The sequence below is a fragment of the Oenanthe melanoleuca genome, chromosome 23 (genome assembly GCF_029582105.1).
Source record: "Oenanthe melanoleuca isolate GR-GAL-2019-014 chromosome 23, OMel1.0, whole genome shotgun sequence".
Classification (NCBI taxonomy): Eukaryota; Metazoa; Chordata; class Aves; order Passeriformes; family Muscicapidae; genus Oenanthe; species Oenanthe melanoleuca.
The window spans coordinates 4,203,648-4,226,248 of NC_079356.1; the positions used below are offsets into that span (position 1 = coordinate 4,203,648).

The following is a 22,601-nucleotide window of genomic DNA, read 5'->3' on the forward strand; positions in this document are numbered from 1 at the left end:
TTTAAAAGTTCAAACAGGAAAAGAAGGGCTGGGATTAAAATAAATTCTCAATGTGTCCCCATGAATTTCTAAATCTTTTCTGGACACTGCCTTGATTTGAAATGAAAAAAAGGGCAGAAATTTGGGATAATTGAAGGAATTGGGATTTTGGGAAGGAGTTCATATTTATTTCAAATTTATTTCAAATTTATTTCAAATTATTTAAACATTAAAACAGCAAAAGAAGGGCTGGGTGTAAAATAAACCTTGAGCTGAATTTCCAAATCTTTTCTGGACACTGCCTTGGTTTGACATGGAAAAAGGGCAGAAATTTGGGATAATTGAAGAAACTGGGATTTTGGGAAAGAATTCACATTTATTGCAAATTATTTAAATGTTCAAACAGCAAAGGAAGGGCTGGGTTTAAAATAAAACCTCAATGTGTCCCCTTCAATTTCCAATGAACCTTTCAAGCCCAATTTTACACACCCAAAACTCTTTTTTCCATCATTTTAACTCAGGGAATCCTGAGGTGAAAATTCCCCCCAAAATTCCAAAATTTTTTTTTCCCCCCCTCCCCAAAAATTCCAATTTTTTATCCGCCCGAGGAAATTCCTCTTTCAAACCCCCTCAAAAAAATTTAAAAAAGTTTAAAAAAATTTAAAAAAATTTTAAAAAATGGAATTTAATGATTTTTTTGGCAGATGATCAGTGCAGAAGCCCCTGTGCTGTTTGCCAAGGCTGCTCAGATCTTCATCACCGAGCTCACCCTGCGAGCCTGGATCCACACTGAGGACAACAAGCGCAGGACCCTGCAGGTACACACCCCAAAAATCACAGAAACAGACCCCAAAAATCCCAAAAACTGCAGGTAAACACACCCCAAAAACCCCAAAAACTGACCCCAAAAACTGCAGGTAAACACACCCCAAAAACTGACCCCAAAACCCCCAAAAACTGACCCCAAAAACTGCAGGTAAACACACCCCAAAAACCCCAAAAACACACCCCAAAAATCCCAAAAACTGCAGGTAAACACACCCCAAAACTCCCAAAAACTGACCCCAGAAACTGCAGGTAAACTGACCCCAAAAATCCCAAAAACTGACCCCAAAAATCCCAAAAACTGCAGGCAAACACACCCCAAAAAACCCAAAATCTGACCCCAAAAACCCCAAAAGCTGCAGGTAAACAGACCCCAAAAATCCCAAGAACTGACCCCAAAAACTGCAGGTAAACAGACCCCAAAAATCCCACAAACTGTAGGTAAACACACCCCAAAAATCCCAAAAACTGACCCCAAAAACCCCAAAAACTGCAGGTAAACTGACCCCAAAAACCCCAAAAACTGCAGGTAAACACACCTCAAAAATCCCAAAAACTGACCCCAAAAATCCCAAAAACTGCAGGTAAACAGACCCCAAAAATCCCAAAAACTGACCCCAAAAATCCCAAAAACTGCAGGTAATCTCACCCCAAAAATCCCAAAAACTGATCCCAAAAACCCCAAAAGCTGATCCAAAAAATCCCACAAACTGCAGGTAAACAGACCCCAAAAATCCCAAAAACTGACCTCAAAAATCCCAAAAACTGCAGGTAAACTGACCCCAAAAATCCGAAAAACTGCAGGTAAACAGACCCCAAAAATCCCAAAAACTGACCCCAAAAACCCCAAAAACTGCAGGTAAACTGACCCCAAAAACCCCAAAAACTGCAGGTAAACACACCTCAAAAATCCCAAAAACTGACCCCAAAAATCACAAAAACTGCAGGTAAACAGACCCCAAAAATCCCAAAAACTGACCCCAAAAATCCCAAAAACTGCAGGTAATCTCACCCCAAAAATCCCAAAAACTGACCCCAAAAATCCCAAAAACTGACCCCAAAAATCCCAAAAACTGCAGGTAAACTGACCCCAAAAACTGACCCCAAAAATCCCAAAAACTGAACCCACAAATCCCAAAAACTGCAGGTAAACAGACCCCAAAAATCCCAAAAACTGTGGGTAAACAGACCCAAAAACTACAGGTAAATACACCCCAAAAACCCCAAAAACTGACCTCAAAAACGCCAAAAACTGACCTCAAAAACCCCAAAAACACACCCCAAAAACTGCAGGTAAACACACTCCAAAAACCCCAAAAACACACTCCAAAAATCCCAAAAACTGACTCCAAAAATCCCAAAAACTTCAGGTAAACACACCCCAAAAATCCCAAAAATCACACTCCAAAAATCCCAAAAACTGACCCCAAAAATCCCAAAAACTGACCCCAAAAACTGCAGGTAAACACACCCCAAAAATCCCAAAAACTGCAGGTAAACACACCCCAAAAATCCCAAAAACACACCCCAAAAACCCCAAAAACACACCCCAAAAACTGCAGGTAAACACACCTCAAAAATCCCAAAAACTGACCTCAAAAACCCCAAAAACAGACCCCAAAAATCCCACAAACTGCAGGTAAACACACCCCAAAAATCCCAAAAACTGTAGGGAAACTGACCCCCTAAAATCCCAAAAACTGCAGGTAAAGAGACCCCAAAAACTGACCCCAAAAATCCCAAAAACTGACCCCAAAAATCCGAAAAACTGCAGGTAAACAGACCCCAAAAATCCCAAAAACTGACCCCAAAAATCCCAAAAACTGCAGGTAAACACACCCCAAAAACTGCAGGTAAACAGACACCAAAAATCCCAAAAACACACTCCAAAAATCCCAAAAACACACTCCAAAAATCCCAAAAACTGCAGGTAAACACACCCCAAAAATCCCAAAAACTGACCCCAAAAACTGTAGGGAAACTGACCCCTAAAATCCCAAAAACTGCAGGTAAACAGACCCAAAAACTGCAGGTAAATACACCCCAAAAACCCCAAAAACTGACATCAAAAACCCCAAAAACTGACCTCAAAAATCCCAAAAACAGACCCCAAAAACTGACCCCAAAAACTGGAGGTAAACACACCCCAAAAATCCCACAAACTGCAGGTAAACAGACCCCAAAAACCCCAAAAACTGCAGGTAAACTGACCCCAAAAATCCCAAAAACTGACCCCAAAAATCCCAAAAACTTCAGGTAAACACACCCCAAAAATCCCAAAAACTGACCTCAAAAATCCCAAAAACAGACCCCAAAAACCCCAAAAACTGCTGGTAAACAGACCCGAAAAATCCCAAAAACTGCAGGTAAAAACACCCCAAAAACTGACACCAAAAACCCCAAAAACTGACCCCAAAAACTGCAGGTAAACAGACCCCAAAAATCCCAAAAACTGCAGGTAAACTGACCCGAAAAATCCCAAAAACTGCAGGTAAACAGACCCCAAAAATCCCCAAAACTGCAGGTAAACACACCCCAAAAACCCCAAAAACTGACCCCAAAAACTGCAGGTAAACACACCCCAAAAATCCCAAAAAACTGACCCCAAAAACCCCAAAAACTGCAGAAAAACTGACCCCAAAAATCCCAAAAACTGCAGGTAAACAGACCCCAAAAATCCCAAAAACTGCAGGTAAACAGACCCCCAAAAATCCCAAAAACTGACCCCAAAAAATCCCAAAAACTGACCCCAAAAACCCCAAAAACTGACCCCAAAAATCCTCATTCCATTACACCACACACGTTACACACAGCAGAACATGGAGCTGCACTCTGAAAAACTTTATTTGAAATTTAATTAAAATTAAACCACCCAAATTTCCATCTCTCACCTGCTACAAAACCAGCTCTGCTGAATTTCTGATTTCTGAATTTTTGATTTTATTCTTCTTAATTAAGATCTAAAAACATCACAAACCTCTGAAAGGTTTGTGATGGAAAAAGAGATGAAAATAAAAATGCAATAAAATTCAGATTATTGATTCTTACAGCTTGAGAAACCCTCAATAATATTAATTTTTTTAATAATTGAAGAATAAAATTCAATTTTTTAAGTTTTTTTTCTGGAGAAAAAGAGGAACTTTTTATTTTTATTCTTATATATTGAGCAGAACTATTAGAAAATGCAACAATTATTAATTCCCCTCATTTTTAACCACCTCTAATTTAATTTATCCAGTGTGAAAACGCTCCTGAAGCTGAAAAATATTTTTATTTTTGTTTCTTTTTTTATTATTTCAGAGGAATGACATTGCCATGGCAATCACCAAATTTGATCAATTTGATTTCCTGATTGATATTGTCCCCAGGGATGAGCTGAAACCTCCAAAAAGGCAGGTGAGACCCAAAAAAAATTGAATTTTTCTTTTTTCATCTCTTGTTTTATTTCTCATGAGTTTTATTAATTTCAGGTTCTTCAAGTCTGAAATTTCAGGTTCTTAAAATCTTAAAACAAAATAAAAAACATAAAATAAAATAACATTTTTTTTCCAAGTGGAAATAATTGAACTTGGGAAAAAAAAGTGTATTTATGTTCATTTTATGAGTTTTGGGTTAAAATTTTCCTTTTTCTGGATTTTTTGGGGCAGTCAGTGCCTCTGTAAATTAAAATCTTAAATTTCAGGTTCTTGAATTCTTAAATTTCAGGTTCTTGAATTTTTAAGTAAAAATTAAAAATCATAAATTAAAATAAAAACCAGTGAGTTTTTATAGAAATAGAACAACCAAACTTCTGATCCCAAGTGGTGCCAATGGGAAAAAAATGTGGAAAAAAATGTGGAAAAAAATGTGGAAAAAACTGTATTTCTGTGCATTTTATGAGTTTTGGGTTAAAAATTTCCTTTTTCTGGATTTTTGGGCAGTCAGTGCCTCTGTAAATTAAAATCTTAAATTTCAGGTTCTTGAATTCTTAAATTTCAGGTTCTTAAAGTCAGAAATTTCAAATTCTTGAAAACTTAAATTTCAGGTTCTTGAATTTTAGATTTCAGGTTATGGATTTCTTAAATTTCAAGTTCTTAAATTCTTAAATTTCAGGTTTTTGAATTTTTAAGTAAAAATTAAAAATCATAAATTAAAATAAAAACCAATGAGTTTTTATAGAAATAGAACAACCAAACTTCTGATCCCAAGTGGTGCCAATGGGAAAAAAAATGTGGAAAAAAATGTGGAAAAAAAAGTGGAAAAAACTGTATTTCTGTGCATTTTATGAGTTTTGGGTTAAAAATTTCCTTTTTCTGGATTTTTTTGGGCAGTCACTGCCTCTGTAAATTAAAATCTTAAATTTCAGGTTCTTGAATTCTTAAATTTCAGGTTCTTAAAGTTTGAAATTTCAAATTCTTGAAAACTTAAATTTCAGGTTCCTGAATTTTCTTAGATTTCAAATTATGGATTTCTTAAATTTTAATTCTTAAAGTCTTCAATTTCAGGTTCTTGAATTTTTAAGTAAAAATTAAAAATCATAAATTAAAATAAAAACCAATGAGTTTTTATAGAAATAGAACAACCAAACTTCTGATCCCAAGTGGTGCCAATGGGAAAAAAATGTGGAAAAAAATGTGGAAAAAAATTTATTTCTGTGCATTTTATGAGTTTTGGGTTAAAAAAATTTCCATTTTCTGGATTTTTTGGGGCAGTCAGTGCCTCTGTAAATTAGAATCTTAAATTTCAGATTCTTAAATCCTTAAATTTCAAATTCTTGAATTCTTAAATTTCAGGTTCTTGAATTCTTAAATTCCAGGTTCTTAAAGTCTGAAATTTCAGGTTCTTGAATTTTCTTAGATTTCAGGTTCTAGATTTCTTCAATTTCAAGTTCTTAAGGTCTTAAATTTCTGGTTCTTGAATTTTTAAGTAAAAATTAAAAATCATAAATAAAAATAGAAACCAGTGAGTTTTTATAGAAATAGAACAACCAAACTTCTGATCCCAAGTGGTGCCAATGGGAAAAAAATGTGGAAAAAATGTATTTCTGTGCATTTTATGAGTTTTGGGTTAAAAAAATTTCCTTTTTCTGGATTTTTTGGGGCAGTCAGTGCCTCCGTAAATTAAAATCTTAAATTTCAGATTCTTAAATCCTTAAATTTCAAATTCTTGAATTCTTAAATTCCAGGTTCTTGAATTCTTAAATTTCAGGTTCTTAGAGTCTGAAATTTCAGGTTCTTGAATTTTCTTAGATTTCAAGTTATGGATTTCTTAAATTTTAATTCTTAAAGTCTTCAATTTCAGGTTCTTGAATTTTTAAGTAAAAATTAAAAATCATAAATTAAAATAGAAACCAGTGAGTTTTTATGGAAATAGAACAACCAAACTTCTGATCCCAAGTGGTGCCAATGGGAAAAAATGTGGAAAAAATGTATTTCTGTGCATTTTATGAGTTTTGGGTTAAAAAAATTTCCTTTTTCTGGTTTTTTGGGCAGTCAGTGCCTCTGTAAACATCCTTGACTGGAAGCTGGAGCTGCAGAAGGAGCTTTCAGTCAGATGTTTACAGCAGCAGGCTGCTGCTCTCAGCTGAGCTCCAGAATTCCTCATCCTTTTTTTGGATTAAAAAAAAACTCTGAGTTCCCCTCAAACCTCTGTTTGGATAATTCTGCAATAAAAAAAATAAAATTAATTGTTACAACAGCTCCTTGCTGCTTCTGGAGGGTTGGAAATTCAAAATTGGGGAAGATCTTGGGTTGGAGGTTTGTTTTTGATGTGGATTTTTATTTTTTTTTTTTTTCTCTTATTCAACTTTAATTCTGTCTGCTCCACTTGGAGGCTTTTCTTGATTTTTTTTTTTTTTTTTTTTCCTTGTGCTGCTCCTGGAGTGACAATAAAGGAATTTATTTTTTTTTCCTCTTCCTTTGGGATGCTGCCCTGAGCTGGGCTTAACTTCTCATCCTGATTTCCATGTCTAGAAAATAAAAAAAAACCACTTTTCCATGTCCCTGATATCTAGGAAAGTCCATCCTGGTTCTCCAGGGGTTAAAAATCAGCATTCCAGGTGTGCAGGGAACTCAACCTAAAACAGAAATATCAACATAAATCCTCATGATTTCTCCCAAATTCATTAGTTTGGTGTTAATTAAAATACAAAACATCCCCCACAGCTGCTTTTCTTTAACTAGAGTTTCTTTTTTAGCTGGAATTATTGAAATTTCCATTCTGGCATTGGAAATTTACTTTTTTTTTTTTTTTTCCTGAGGTGCCTCATTCCTGTATTTTGCTATTTTTAGCAGTGCCCCATGTTTGGGAGGGAGAGCATTCCCTGAGTCAAGTCAGGATTTTGTGATTGCAGAACATCCAAAGGATGTTCAGGAGTGTGTTATAAAATCTGAAATAATGTCCTGCAGCTCCATCCCAGCCAGGAAATTTGGGAATTTTGGGTGCAAATGAGGCTGAGATGTTCCTCACACCATCAGGAAAAATTTAATGGAGAACTAGATGCCCCCTAGGAATGTAGGTTAGGGATTTACAGGGAAAAAGAAGTGCTGCCTGTGCCTGGTTTTTTAATTTTTTTTTTTTTTTGGCTTGTTATAATCTGTATTTTCTCTCTTCTTTGACAAGGAGTGTTGGTTCTTGGAAGAGCTGGGAGTGAAATCCTGGTGTTGTGTTGCTGTGGGAAACTCCAGCAGTGGTTTGGAAATAAAAGATGGGATAGGAGGGAGTGGGAGCAGATTTGGATTTAAAACCATTCCTGCCTGGAATAGATGCTCAGAGTAGCTTTAATTATTTCAGGATTCTGCAGGAATTGGGGATTGGACTCCAGAAATAACCTAAGGGCTGGGGGTTGCTGGTTCACTGCAACTGGTGAAAATTTATTTTCATTTATCATCACTGCTTCCTTCAGAGGAATTAGTGAGGGGAATGGCAGTAACAGGGAGCTGCAGGAGCAGGAAGAGTTTGTGTTTGGTGGTGGCTGTGAGCCAGTGGGATCAGGAATCTTTGGGATGTGATTTTCTACAGTTGTTCCACTCCCCAAAAACATCATCTAAGCCAACAAACTCCTGTCTGCAGCCCAAAGCCCACCCAGACTTGCTGCTGTTTGCTGTGGATTTTGCTTTTGTGGCCAGCTGGATGAGCTGCAGGGGAATCCACGAGCCCTGTCCCATGTGTAGCACGTGTAAACATCCTACACTCTCAGCTGTGAGCTCGAGGTGGCTGGGAGAGGATTGTTTACGCCTTCTGCCATGGAGTCAACGTCTGGGAGCTGCTCATCCTGGACACTGGGAATCCTTGGAGTGTCACTGAGCACCTGGGGCTTTGTTCCTGTCTCAGGTTCTTCCCTGGGATGGGTGTGGAAAAAAATCCCAGCCTGGAAAAGGGGTTGGATAAATGACTCCAGGCACAGCCAAGCATCAAATCCATGATTTTTGACATCAGAGGTTGATGGAGGGTTGGGAGCACAGCTCAGGAGAGGAGCTCTGTGTGTTCCTGGGACATTTGTCATTCCTCCTGGGCTGGAATTCACCCATGAGGAAAAAACCAGCAGCACCTCCAGTTCAGCCACACTTTACTGGGAGCACTGTGATGTGCACAGGGCTGGGCAGAGCAGCTTCCAGCAGGCCTGGTGTGGGTGTTGGGACCCTGGCAGTGCCAGGGCTGCCAGTGCCACCCGTGCCTGTTTCCCCAGGAGGAGGTGCGCCAGGCTGTCACCCCAGCACTCTGATGTGCACAGGGCTGGGCAGAGCAGCTTCCAGCAGGCTTGGTGTGGGTGTTGGAGCCCTGGCAGTGCCAGGGCTGCCAGTGCCACCTGTGCCCGTTTCCCCAGGAGGAGGTGCGCCAGGCTGTCACCCCAGCACTCTGATGTGCACAGGGCTGGGCACAGCAGCTTCCAGCAGGCTTGGTGTGGGTGTTGGAGCCCTGGCAGTGCCAGGGCTGCCAGTGCCACCTGTGCCCGTTTCCCCAGGAGGAGGTGCGCCAGGCTGTCACCCCAGCACTCTGATGTGCACAGGGCTGGGCACAGCAGCTTCCAGCAGGCTTGGTGTGGGTGTTGGAGCCCTGGCAGTGCCAGGGCTGCCAGTGCCACCTGTGCCCGTTTCCCCAGGAGGAGGTGCGCCAGGCTGTCACCCCGGCACCCTGATGTGCACAGGGCTGGGCACAGCAGCTTGCAGCAGGTTTGGTGTGGGTGTTGGAGCCCTGGCAGTGCCAGGGCTGCCAGTGCCACCTGTGCCCGTTTCCCCAGGAGGAGGTGTGCCAGGCTGTCACCCTGGCACCCTGATGTGCACAGGGCTGGGCACAGCAGCTTCCAGCAGGCTTGGTGTGGGTGTTGAGAGGGGCTGGACCCTGGCAGTGCCAGGGCTGCCAGTGCCACCTGTGCCCGTTTCCCCAGGAGGAGGTGCGCCAGGCTGTCACCCCGGCCGAGCCCGTGCAGTACTACTTCACCCTGGCCCAGCAGCCAGCAGCAGTGCAGGTGCAGGGCCAGCAGCAGGGCCAGCAGACCAGCACAGCCACCACCACCATCCAGCCTGGCCAGATCATCATTGCCCAGCCCCAGCAGGGCCAGGTGAGCTGGGATGGGGGAGCCAGGGGGGATTGCTTGGGAGCATCACTGGGAGTCATGGGGTGGGAGGGAAGGAACTTTAGTCTCACCCTTGGTGCCTTCTGCTGTCCCAAATTGTTCCAATCCTTGTCCTGCCTCACCTTGGACATTTCTGTGTGCAGCCTGAGCTTTTCAGGGCTAAATGGGGTTCCTGGTCCTGGTCCTGGGTCAGATCCTCCAGATTAGGGCCTCACCCAGAGCTCTGTCTCTGGTGGTTTAATCTGGGTCTAGTCTAGGACAGGCTGCCTGTCCCAGCCCCAGCAGGGCCAGGTGAGCTGGGATGGGGGATCCAGGGGGAATGCTCAGGAGCATCACTGGGAGTCATGGGGTGGGCTGGGAGGGAAGGAAGGAGCTTAAATCTCACCCTGATCCATCATCAGGGATCTGCTTCTATCCCAAATTGCTCCAATCCTTGTCCTGCCTCACCTTGGACGTTTCTATGGGGCAAACCTCAGTTTTTGGGGCTAAATGGGATTCCTGATCCTCCAGGATCCTCTCCCAGGCTCTGAGCTCTCTCTGTACTGATTTAATCTGGGTCTAGTCTAGGACAGGCTGCCAGCCCCAGCCCCAGTGAGGCAGGGGAATCCTCAGGGATGGATTGCTCAGGAACATAAATGGAAACGATGGGTTTAACCATTGGGATGGGCTGGGAGGGAAGGAAGGAACTTTAATCTCACCCTGATCCATCATCAGAGACCTTCTGCTGTCCCAAATTGCTCCAGTCCTTGTCCTGCCTCGCCTTGGACACTTCTATGGTGCCAACCCCAGTTTTCAGGGCCAGATGGGATTCCTGATCCTCCCCCAGGCTCTGGGCTCTGCCTCTGGTTGTTTAATCCTCCCAATTCCTGGGTGTAGCACAGGCTCAGTCTGCCCCAATCCTTCCATCTCATGGATTTCCCACCTGGATCCTCATTTTTGTTTTTTATTTTTATTTATTTTGTGCAGACCACCCCAGTGACAATGCAGGTGGGAGAGGGGCAGCAGGTGCAGATTGTGCAGGCCCAGCCCCAGGGCCAGAGCCAGCAGGCTCAGAGTGGAACAGGCCAAACCATGCAAGTGATGCAGCAAATCATCACCAACACTGGAGAAATCCAGCAAATCCCGGTAAGATTTCCAGCAGGAAAGGTGAAAAAAATTCCTCCTGAGCAAATTTGTGAGCATGAGGCTTGTTTCTGTTTGCTTTGTTAACTGGCAGAGGGAGTTTGGATTGAGTGGTGTGGTTCCTGCACTTAGGAAAACCAACCAAGTGTGACATGAAAAGGGAGAAATAAATCTTAAATCATTTAGTCCAGACTCATTGCCCAGCCCAAACAGCTTCCCCTGAGTGAAATAGTTGTGATTAGGAAGCAATAAATCAAAATATTTCCTGGCTAAACCTCAGTTCTTCACCACAGTCTGGTTGAATAAAAGAGAATTCATTTCTTTTTGCCTTTACTTGGTTGTGCCTGTGCAATCTGAAGTCATGACCTGGCAGGCTGAGTGGGAAAGGTGCCATCTGGGAGTTATTAATAAACTTTGATGTTAGAAGAAATATTTCTCCCCAAAATATTTGGAGCTGGTTGGAGGAATGGTTTTGCAGAAGGAGGAGATAGCTCCTCACTTTTACATCAGCCTTAAAAATGGGATTTTGGGTGCCCAACATAACCCAAAGTTTCTGAAATTTGTCCTAGGTAAACACAGTGGTCAGAAAAAAAAAATAAAATAAAAAAAATCTCCTTAACTTAGAATCACAACAAAGCTGTGACTTTTGGTTCCCAGCTGGGAAATATCACACCTGTTAGAGAAAATAAAAAATAAAATCAGCCAGTTCTGTGTTCTGGATCCCAAAGGTCACCCAGGGTCAGACATTTCTCTTGGATTTCACTTTTTCTGTGGAATCAGAACTTTCCCACAGGTTTTGCTTTTCCAGCCTTGCTGTGCCAGAGCATCTTGGAAAGGCTTTGCACTGGGGCAGCTGCCAGATTCTTCCAGCTTTTCCATCTCTTGAGTCTTCAGCTGATTCCTGCTGCCTTGAGGGGCTGATCAGGGAGGAAGAAATTCCCAAATTGCCTTTTTTACTACGAGGAACTCTTTTTTTTCTCTTCATTTTCTTGTCCATTTCTCTTTTTTCTTTTCTTTTTTTTTTTCTTCTTCTTCTTTTCCATTTCTTTTTCTTCTTCTTTTCTTTGTGAAAATCTCTCTGAGGGATTTGTTCCTCTAAGAAGAAATCTCCAGTGGATCCTCAGCAAGAAAACAGCTCAGATTTGTTTCTGGAGAATGCTGGAATTACAGAAAGGAGCTTGGACATCTCTTGGGAAAAAAAATTCCTTCCAGAGGAGCTGTTCAGGGCCAAAAGCTCCTGAAGAAAATAAAATCCAGGGGGATCTTTGGGAAGTGCTTTTGGAGGGATTTTAGGGTCTGGTTTTGACCAAGAATTTGATTTTTCCTCTTTGCTGGGATTGTGGAAGAACAGGGGGCTGTGGCTGCTCCAGGGGAATTTTTTTTGGGAATTTCTGAATCTCAGACAGCTCCAAGACTTCAAACCAGCAATGCAGGAGCAGAATAATCCCAATTCCCAGCTCCCCACCCAGCCTGCAACCAGGAGGATTCCATTGAAGAACCACAGTTGGTGCTGAAGGAGCCTCCAGCAAGAGAAATAAAATAAAATAAAACTTGGATTTGGCTCCACAAAATTCCAGTCCTTGATCCATTCTGCTCTTCCTGCTTTGCTTTTCTTATTTTTTTTTTTTTTCCTCTTCTTTCCTTTCTCTTTTGGCAGGTTCTTTGGAGTTTCCTCTCCTTGCTGCAAGAACTTTTCCCAAATCTCTTCCACCATCATTTCATGATGGAATTAAAACCTGATCCCCCAGCATGGAAAACTTGACCTCCCTGCAGATCTCAATGAAGAAACCAAATTTTTATTGAAATTTTGTTACTCTTGAAATAATTTTGGAGCTTTCAGACACCAATGGGGGAGTTGGTGGCTTTTGTGGAAATGCCAGGACAACATTCCAGGCACTTCTTTATCAGTTTTTAGAGTGTTCTGTGTGTTCTTTCCACTTCTTAAAAAGAAAAAAAAACTTTTTTTGGGGTATAAAATTACCCTTAAAACTGTGAATCTCAATGTTGTAAAGTTAAATAACAGAAGGAAAACCCTGTGACATTTTGATTGCTCTCAGGTGTTTTATTCCATTTTCTTCATGTCCCAAATTCCCAAACATCCAACCTCCCAAAATGAGGAGATTTAGGGAATAAATTTAGGGTTGAATCTCTCACATGAGAAAAAAATAAAAAGCTGAGCCTCTGCCAGGTGGGGCTTGACAGGTGTTGGCAGAGAGCTGCCTTCAAAAGTTCCAAAAATACCTTTGGGATTTGCCATCCCTGCTGGCTTTATTTTATAAAATTCCTCTTTATTCCTTAATTTTTGGCAGGATAAGATGGATAAAGGTGCAGGATGGGATTAGGTGCTGCCAGCTCCTAAATACAAAATGCTGCTTCAGAGGAATAAAACAATTCTTGTAACCAAAAGTGCTCCCAAATCCCTGAGAAACTGAGCCATTAATTTATGGATACCCAGAGCTCTGTGCTTTTAGGGTTTTGCTTTTAGGATCTCTTGTGGTTCCTGCTGGGAACAATTCAGAATTCCATGGAGCTCCCAGGAAAAGCTCCCAGAGAACTTCATTCAATGCTTCCAAAAATATCTTTGGGATTTGCCATCCCTGCTGGCTTTATTTTATAAAATTCCTGTTTATTCCTTAATTTTTGGCAGGATAAGATGGATAGAGGTGCAGGATGTGATTGCTAGGGATGCAGGATGTGATTTGGTGCTGCCAGCTCCTAAATACAAAATTCTGCCTCAAATGAATAAAACAATTCTTGTAACCAAAATTGCTCCCAAATCCCTGAGAAACTGAGCCATTAATTTGCTTTAGCTACTGACTGACCCCTCTCACCTGGATAAAAAATAGGAATGTGGAGCTCAGGGATTTTGCTTTTGGGATCCCTTGTGGTTCCTGCTGGGACCCTCCAGAGTTCCCTGGAGCCGCCAGGAGAATCTCCAGCCGCCGAGGTGGAACCCAGCAGGGAATTTTGCTGTTTGTTCAGGGTGCAGAGTGACCTGTTTCATTTTCTTTCCCTGCCCCTCCCTCCACCTGTCTCCAGGTCCAGTTGAATGCTGGCCAGCTGCAGTATATCCGCTTAGCCCAACCCGTGTCAGGCACCCAGGTAGTCCAGGGGCAGATCCAGACGCTTGCAACCAATGCTCAGCAGGTATGCACCCCCCCAGGCACCTCCTGGAGCTGCCAATCCCAGGGGATTTCCACCACCTCTTGGCTTAGGATTCCTGCTTTGCTTTTCTTCTTGTTTGTCAGAGTTTATTAAAAAAAAAAAAAAAAAAAAAAAAAAAAAATTGGAAAGAAATGAAGGAGAGTAGCGGGAACCTCCTTTAGGTGTTGTGAGAGGTGCATGCAGAGCTTGTGTGTGTGTGTGTGTGTGGCTTTGGGTGAAGATCCTGCTGCTCCTGAGCTGCTTGCAGGTAACATTTTGGGCTCATCAACCTTCTCTTCTCCTTCTCCTTCTTGGCTGGGTGAGGGAGGAGCTGAGCAGGAAAGGCAGAAGCTGCCTTGAGCCTGAGGGATCCACATTCTCCTCGGGGGAGGCAGAGAGGATGTGGTCTTGGGGTCTGGGGAGCTGGTTTGGGGTCTGGAAGGAGCTGGTTTAGTCTGGAAGGAGCTGGTTTGGGGTCTGGAAGGAGCTGGTTTAGTCTGGAAGGAGCTGGTTTAGTCTGGAAGGAGCTGGTTTGGGGTCTGGAAGGACCTGATGTGGTCTGGAAGGATCTGGTTTAGTCTGGAAGGACCTGATTTGGTCTGGAAGGATCTGCTTTGGTCTGCAAGGACCTGATTTGTTCTGGAAGGACCTAGCTTTGGTCTGGAATGACCTGGTTTGGTCTGGAAGGATCTGGTTTGGTCTGCAAGGACCTGGCTTGCTCTGGAAGGTGGTGTTGGCTCTGGAGGTGTCCGTGGCTGCCGTTCCCTCGTGGGTTGGGGTGCTGGAAAGGTGGCCCAGGTTGAGAAGTCTCCCCAGGCAGCAGCAGGATGGTGTTGGTGGGGCTGTGACCCTCGGGGAGGGCTGGCAGTGATCAGCTGCTCTTATCTCTGTAGATAACACAGACAGAGGTACAGCAGGGGCAGCAGCAGTTCAGCCAGTTCACAGATGGACAGGTAAGAACTGGGGCTCACAAGGGGCACAGGGACTCTCCTGAATCTGCATTTTTCTCCTGGTAAAGCAGGATAAGGGAATGTTGTGCCAGTCTAAATTCAGGTGGATTCTGAATGTTCTGCTGCCTTTACTCTGAATTAATCCAGTGCCTGACACTTAAATCCTGAGCAATAAGAATTTTAACTAATCTGGATGTTCCATAAGTATCATAAATCATGGAATGGTTTGAAGCTCATCCACTTCCAGCCATGTGAGGGACACCTTGGGCACTTGCCAGGGATCCAGGAGCAGCCACAGCTCCTCTGGGAAACCAGAGAGCCCTGATGGAGCCTGGGCATTCCCAGAGGGTGTGGTGGGAGCCAGCAGCAGCTGGTGGTGGGGCTGGCTGTGGGGCTGAGCTGGGGGTGTCTGGGGTGCTGGGCACTGACAGAGGGCTGTGTCCTGTGTGTCCCAGCAGCTGTACCAGATCCAGCAGGTGACGATGCCCGCGGGCCAGGACATCGCCCAGCCCATGTTCATCCAGTCCAGCAGCCAGAGCTCGGACAGCCAGCCCAGCCAGGTGACAGGGGACTGAGCTCTGCCACAGCCTGGGAGAGCACAGCTGAGAGCAGCCTGCAGCGGGTATGGCAGCACCCACAGCACCCACAGCACCCAGCATTGCCAGGAATGCAAGAGTTTCATTTTCCAATCCAATCTGCCATCACCAGGTCATGGCAGCACCCACAGCACCCAGCATTGCCAGGAATGCAAGAGTTTTATTTTCCAATCTAATCTCTGCCATTACTGGGCATGGCAGCACCCACAGCACCCAGCATTGCCAGCAGCTCTGCCAGGAATGCAAAAGTTTTATTTTCCAATCCAATCTACATCACTGGGTATGGCAGCACCCACAGCACCCAGCATTGCCAGCAGGCTGTGCCTAGAATGCAAAAGTTTTATTTTCCAAACCAATCTCTGCCATCACCAGGTCATGGCAATGCCCACAAAATTTCCAGCAGACTCTGCCCAGAATGCAAGATTTTTATTTTCCAAACCAATCTCTGCCACCACTGGGTATGGCAATACCCACAAAATTTCCAGCTGGCTCTGCCCAGAATGCAAGAGATTTATTTTCCAATCCAATCTACCATCACCAGGTCATGGCAATACCCACAAATTTCGAGCAGACTCTGCCCAGAATGCAAGATTTTTATTTTCCAAACCAATCTTTGTGTGTCCAGCTGCTTTTCCAAACGGTGAGACAACCCATCCAAAGGGATTTGGAGCATCTCATTGAACAAATCGGGAAATGTTTTTATTTCTAGGAAAATGCTGAGGGTACTGCTCCTGTCAGAGCTCTATTCCTGCTGTTGTTTGTATTTTTTTTTCCTCTGGATAGAGCTAGCTTTGGTCCTCCCATCTCAGTGGGTTTTAGGGATTTTTTTTTTTTGGGGGGGGTGAGTGTGTGTGGTTTAGATTTTCCCCTCCTGCCTCCTTTTTTTGGAGCATTTGCTGTATGCAGGGAATAGGAGGAGGAGGAGGAGGAAATGAAGTAAAACTAATTAAATAAAAACATTCCTTATATTATGATTGTATTTTCTAAGGGAAAAAAAAAAAAAAAATCCTTGAATTTGGCTTCTGGATTCCAGAAAAACTGATGGAATCTGGACAAAACCCTGCCCTTCTGTTACCTGTTGTCCTGGCTTTGGTCCATGCATGTAATATAAGCTTCATAAAAGGAAATAAATTTGCTTTTGTCAGAAGCTGTGTGTGCTGTCCATGAGATCCAGGAGCTGCCTGAATCCCTGGAAGTGTCAGCCCTGGAGCAGGGAAATCAGCCACAGGGTTGGCTGAGAGCTCAGGTGATGGGAGGGGTTTTGGGGGTAAATATGTGAAATTTAGCACAAAAATAACTTCTTGGACAATTCAAAATCTCACCAGGAAGATTTGGGAGGAGGGGCAGGAGATCCTTCCCAGGTCCTTTGGGCTTTTCCTGCCAGTCAGGTGGAATTTCTGCCCTCAGAATCCTCAAGGTTGGAAAATCCTTTTGAGGCCATGGAGTGCAAGCTGTGCCTGATCCCCCCTTGTCCCCAGTGCCACCTCCAGGTGTCCCTGGGCTCCTCCAGGTGCCCCTGGCACAGCCTGAGCCTTTCCCTGGCACCAGAGCCCAGATCCCACCTGGCTGCAGCCTCATCCCCCTCCTGCTTCATCTGTGCCACATTCTGGGCAGGGACAGCACGTCCCCTTTAATGTCACAGGTGTCCCCTCACCCTGGCACAAGTGTCCCCTTTACCTGGCACAGGTGTCCCCTTTACCTGGCACAGGTGTCCCCTTTACCTGGCACAGGTGTCCCTTGCCAGTCCCAGGAGGGGAATCCAAGCTCTGGCTGCTGCAGGGTCTGGGCCTCCCATTTCCAGCCCGGCAGAATTCCCAGCCCCTCCTTTATTAAATGTAATAAATAAATTAAAACGTAAATAAAAATGGTTTTTCCCGATTCCCGAAGTTTTCCCGGCCTCGCGGTTCCTGGGGCGGGCAGAGCGGGATGTGCCCGGCTGGAGCAGCATCAAGATGGAATTGGGAGGGGAAAAATGGATTTTAGGGAAAGCTCCGGGAGTGGGATCGGCCACGAGAGGGCTCCCGTGGGAAGGGATGGGATGGGATGGGATGGGATGGGATGGGATGGGATGGGATGGGATGGGATGGGATGGGATGGGATGGGATGGGATGGGATGGGATGGGATGGGATGGGGCGGGATGGGATGGGATGGGATGGGATGGGACAGGAGGGACGGGACGGGACGGGACAGCTGGGGTGGGACAGGACAGACGGGATGGGGTCTCGGAGGTGCCTTCCCTGCAATTGGGGTATCGTTGGTCCCTTTTCCCCGGAATTGGGGTCTTGGAAGTCCCTTTCCCTGCACTTGGGGGCTCCGAGATCCCTTTCCCTGGAACTGGGGGCTCAAAGATCTCTTTCTCTGGAATTGAGGGCTCGGATATTCCTTTCCCTGGAATTGGGGTCTCGGAGGTCCCTTCTCCCGGCAGCCGCATCCCTCCCTGCTCCAGGCGGGCACGGGAAGGGTTGGAGCGGGATGGAACAGCCGGGATGGGGACTCGGAGATCCCTATCCCTGGAATCTGCAGTCTCGAAAGTTCATCTCCCTGAAATTGTGAGTTTGGGAGTCCCTTTCCCTGGATTTGGGGGCCCAAAGGTTTCTTTCCTGCGATTTGGGGGCTCGGAGATCCTTTCTCCCGGCAGCCGCATCCCTGTTTCTGCTCCAAGCTGCCGCAGGAAGAGCTGGAGCAGGTTGGGAGAACCGGGATGGGAGAACAGGGATGGGAAGAGCCGGGATGGGAGAGCAGGGATGGGAAGAACCGGGATGGGAAGAGCCGGGATGGGAGAGCAGGGATGGAAGAACCGGGATGGGAAGAGCCGGGATGGGAGATTCGGGATGCGGGTTTAGATCTCCGATCCCACCCGGCCGGAGCTGCCCCACCGCCCTCTCTGCAGCCGGAGGAGATGAGTGACTCCCAAAAACACCTCTAGAAAAGCATCCCTCGGGTTTGGAGAGCTGGGAATCCGCTCGTGGGGATGGAGAGGGACCCGAAGGGAGAGCTGGGCAGCGGAGCTGGCGCTGCTCGCCTTTATCAGCCCCCGGCAGCTGAAATCGCGGGGCTCTGCTGAGCAAAAGCTCTTTACCCACAGCAGCCGCGTTTGCTGGAAATAGGTTAAATTTGAATGGGAATAAATCGCTTAAAGGACAGAAAACGGGAGGCAGATGCTGCTCCCGAAGGGGAGTGAATGAAATTTCATCAATATGAAATAAACTCTGTTGAGTTCCGAGGGATCAGAGGAGCGGCCGGGCTGATTATTTTAATTCCTGATTGTGTCGAATTGGGCGCGAGAAGTGTGGTAACGCTCAGTAAAAACCTTCTCGGTCAGGGTTTATTGAAGGCACAGAAACTTCAGAACGGAATCTTCTCCTCGGACTGAGTAATAATTATGGATGTGAGAGTGTGTATTTAATTAACCTCATTAGCATATACAAGATGTGGATTTAAATATTGAAATAAACCTTAATCGGGCAGAAGTTATTTTTTATTTCGGTGATAACAGAGGCAAAGCTTTGCCTGCCCTTGCAGAGGAGGCTGGGACGGGACGGGTGCTCTGGGGACATCGTTTGTCACAGGGGCTGGAACCGCGGGCGCTGACAGGAGCCAGACCTTCCCTGCAAGGACTCGCGGCTGCTTTGATCCGCCGAGGGGACCGCGGTGACAAATTGGGTGGCGTGGGGATGACACAGAGGCAAACACGCGTCCCTCGAGAGGCCGCGGGAGGGACATCGGCCCTTCTGGGTGTGACACTGCCACCAATCCCAGGGACACGAGATGAAGCTGAGGGGGAGGAGAGGAGGAGGAGGAGGAGGAGGAGGAGAGGAGGCAGCGCTTCCCTGCCAAGGAGCGGTTCGACATCCCGCGTCTCTCCGGGGTGATGAGCTCAGCACCGGCCGCTGGCGCTCGGGCAGTGCCACGCTCGGTTTGCTGCGAGCTTGGCTGCTGACAGCTGTCCCTTATGGGGTTTCTGTCCCTTATGGGGTTTCTGTCCCTTCCGGGGTTTCTGTCCCTTCCAGGGTTTCTGTCCTTTTTGGGGTTTCTGTCCCTTCCAGGGTTTCTGTCCCTTATGGGGTTTCTGTCCCTTTCCGGGGATTCTGATCCTTCCGGGGTTTCTGTCCCTTCCAGGGTTTCTGTCCCTTCCAGGGTTTCTGTCCTTTTTGGGGTTTCTGTCCCTTCCGGGGTTTCTGTCTCCCTCCACCCTTTCCCTTCACTCCGGTGAAGGTCGCGCTGCCGCTGTGGGTCCGGGATCCCAGAGGGGACACTGGAGCAGGGACAGGCGCTCCTGCTGAGGGCTCTGGAGTCACCGCCTGCAGCCAGCGCCACCAAAGTCCCTCCCCTGGGGATCAAAGCCCCCGCTTAGGGATCAAAGCCCCTTCCCTTGGGGATCACAATCCCTCCCTTGGGGATCACAGTCCCCTCCCTTGGGATCACAGTCCCTCCCTCGGGATCACAATCCCTTCCCTTGGGATCACAATCCCTTCCCTTGGGATCACAGTCCTCTTCCCTGGGGATCACAGTCCCCTCCCTTGGGGATCACAGTCCCTCCCTTGGGATCACAGTCCCTTCCCGTGGGGATCACAGTCCCTCCCTTGGGATCACAGTCCCTCCCTTGGGATCACAGTCCCTCCCTCGGGATCACAATCCCTTCCCTTGGGATCACAATCCCTTCCCTGGGGATCACAGTCCCCTCCCCTGGGGATCAGCTCCGGCTCCGCTCTGCTCCATCTCCGCAGGACCTGGCACTACCGGCGGGGTTTGGCTGGGAGCTGTCCCAGTCTGGCGAGCCCGGAGCTCTCGGTGTGCTCGCCCATCCTTCCCTTCCTCGCCTCCGGAGCTGCGGAGAGCAGCGGGGCCGCCCCCTGCTCCCCCCGGGCTGTGCCCGAGCTCCGGCCTGCGCTGGAGTCACTCCCAGCTCGGGGACAGCGAGTGCGGGGACGGGGCTGTGGGGCTGCTGTGGGGTGGTTTTGGGGTGGTTTTGGGGTAGTTTTGGGGTGGCTGTGGGGTGGCTGCGGCGTGGCTGTAGGGTGGCTGTGGTGTGGTTTTGGGGCGGCTGTGGGGCGGTTTTGGGGTGGTTTTGGGGTGGTTTTGGGGTGGCTGTGAGTTGGCAGTGATGTGGTTTTGGGGTGGCTGTGGGGTGGTTTTGGGTGCCTCTGGGGTGCCTGTGGGGCAGAGCAGCCCCCAGCCCCCTGCCCGAGGGTTCCCATCGCGGGCCGTCCCCGGCGCTGCTTTGTCCCAGCGAGCGGTGCCAGGATTTAACTATCCTGGGATGAGGCCAGGAGCAGGTGCTGCTCAGCCCTCCCCGTGCCGCTGTCACCGCTGTCACCGCTGTCACCAGCCACGATGCCACCCCTGGCACCCCGAGCTGTCCCCAGCTCTGCCCATCCCGGTCACTCCCCCGCTCACCAAGCTTGGGTGAATCCTCCCCTCCACGTGTCCCCCAGTGAGAGGAGCCAAACTGGGGCTTTGTCCCGGTCCCCGTGTCCCCGTGGGGGGTCCCGGCTGTCCCCGGTCCCACGGCCCCTGTCCCCAGCCCCGCAGCCCCGCAGCCGCATTCCGAGCCTGCAAAACTTACTGGAAATCCTGTGGATGCAAATCCTGGCGGCAGCTCCGTGCCAGGAACTTGAGCTGCAGTCCCGAGAGGGCAGCAGGCTCCGAGCACGGAGCCTCCCCCTCGCCATTCCCGGCCTCTGGAATCCTCCCTAAAGCCTCACCAGTGGCTCTGTGGGACCCCCGAAGCCCGACGGGTTTGGGGCAAAATCAGCAAATCCAGCGATTCCATCCCAAAACCTCCACGGCTTCTGACGGATGGGTTGGTGCCATGTTGATTCAGACTGCCTGGCTCCATCCCAAAACTTCCCAGCTCCCAGATCGATGGAGATTCCCAGGCTCCGGGCAGGTGGTGAGGTGAGAATGGGACCCGCCCGCTGCGTGTGTGAATAACCCAATTCCCACCCGGCCCCTCAACACCCAAATCCTTTCCAGGTCACCTCAACTCCTCCCCCTCCGCAGCCCCGAGGTTTTGATCAATCCCAGGTGAAACCTAAACCTCCAGCGAGGGGAATGTGCTGCTCCGGAGGCAGCGGGATGAAGGTCAGGGTGCTCCCGCTGGAGCCACACGAGCTGGGGGATGCTCTGGGAAGCGCTTTTTGGGGGGATGCAGGAATTCGGGGAGAATTTCCTTCGGATTTCCAGGATTTAATTCCCCACGCGGCTCTTATCCCGTCTGCGTGGGGTTTTTGTGGCATCCCTGGAGGGGAGCTGTGGGTTTAACAGCGCCGTTTCCTCCGAGTAAATAAAAGTGTCAATTTATTGTGCGTGATTCCCGAGACCTCCCAAATCCCGCAGTGCTCACGAGGGCCCGCGCTGTGCCAGGATCTCTGACTGCCGCTAAATAATTCACTGCCCGAAGCCTGAACCTCATCTCTGCTCAGGGAGAGCCTGGGGGGGTGCGGGGGCAGCGCTGGGATTCTCCAAAAGTGCGGGAGCACGCGGATCCAGCTGGGATCCAGCTTGGGAAGGGAATTCCCAGCGCTCTGCTGTGTTGGTGGAAGAGCAAAGGGCTGCGAGTGTTGGTTGGGAAAAGCTTGGACAGGCTGGAGGCTGAGTCTGAGGGGGTGGGAGGAGTGGGATGCTCCAACCCCTCCAGGGATGCTCCAAACCCTCCAGGGATGCTCCAACCCCTCCAGGGATGCTCCAACCCCTTCAAGGATGCTCCATCTCCCCCAGGGATGCTCCAACCCCTCCAGGGATGCTCCAAACCCTCCAGGGATGTTCCATCTCCTCCAAGGCTGCTCCAAACCCTCCAGGATGCTCCAACCCCTTCAAGGATGCTCCATCTCCCCCAGGGATGCTCCAAACCCTCCAGGATGCTCCATCTCCTCCAAGGCTGCTCCAACCCCTCCAGGGATGCTCCAACACCTCCAGGGATGCTCCAATCCCTCCAGGGATGCTCCAAACCCTCCAAGGATGCTCTATCCCCTCCAGGGATTTTCCATCTCCCCCAGGGATGCTCCGAACCCTCCAAGGATGCTCCATCTCCTCCAGAGATGCTCCATCCCCTCCAGAGATGCTCCATCTCTCCCAGGAATGCTCCAAACCCTCCAGGGATGCTCCAACCCCTTCAAGGATGCTCCAAGCCCTCCAGGGATGCTCCATCTCCCCCAGGAATGCTCCATGCCCTCCAGGGATGTTCCATCCCCTCCAGGAATGCTCCATCCCCTCCAAGAATGCTCCATCCCCTCCAGGGATGTTCCATCTCCTCCAGGGATGTTCCAAGCCCTTCAGGGATGCTCCAAACCCTCCAAGGATGCTCCATCCCCTCCAGGGATGCTCCATCGGTGGCGACTGGGAGGGTCACTCTCACTCCAGGGTGCCCCACAACTTCTGTGGGTTCCAGTTTGGGATGTAATTTGGGATGCAGTCTAGCAGGTGCGGGA

The 22,601-nt window shown here is 47.7% G+C and overlaps 1 protein-coding gene across 19 annotated transcripts in view; it reads left to right on the plus strand.

Moving 5' to 3' along the window:
• The window catches only part of NFYC (nuclear transcription factor Y subunit gamma), a 33,898-nt gene extending 17,581 nt beyond the window's left edge, over window positions 1-16,317 (plus strand). For 2 of the 19 annotated variants that reach the window (XM_056509405.1, XM_056509406.1), the window contains exons 4-10: window positions 684-797; window positions 4,105-4,200; window positions 9,170-9,343; window positions 10,325-10,483; window positions 13,520-13,627; window positions 14,518-14,577; window positions 15,030-16,317. In XM_056509405.1, coding sequence (XP_056365380.1) covers window positions 684-797; window positions 4,105-4,200; window positions 9,170-9,343; window positions 10,325-10,483; window positions 13,520-13,627; window positions 14,518-14,577; window positions 15,030-15,149 — 831 coding nt within the window. In that variant the 3' untranslated portion in view covers window positions 15,150-16,317. Of the gene's footprint in view, window positions 1-683; window positions 798-4,104; window positions 4,201-9,169; window positions 9,344-10,324; window positions 10,484-11,831; window positions 12,654-13,519; window positions 13,628-14,517; window positions 14,578-15,029 lie in introns of those variants that run through there. The other 17 variants (XM_056509407.1, XM_056509408.1, XM_056509409.1 and 14 more) reach the window with 10 other exon arrangements.
• The last annotated feature ends 6,284 nt before the right edge of the window (window positions 16,318-22,601 follow it).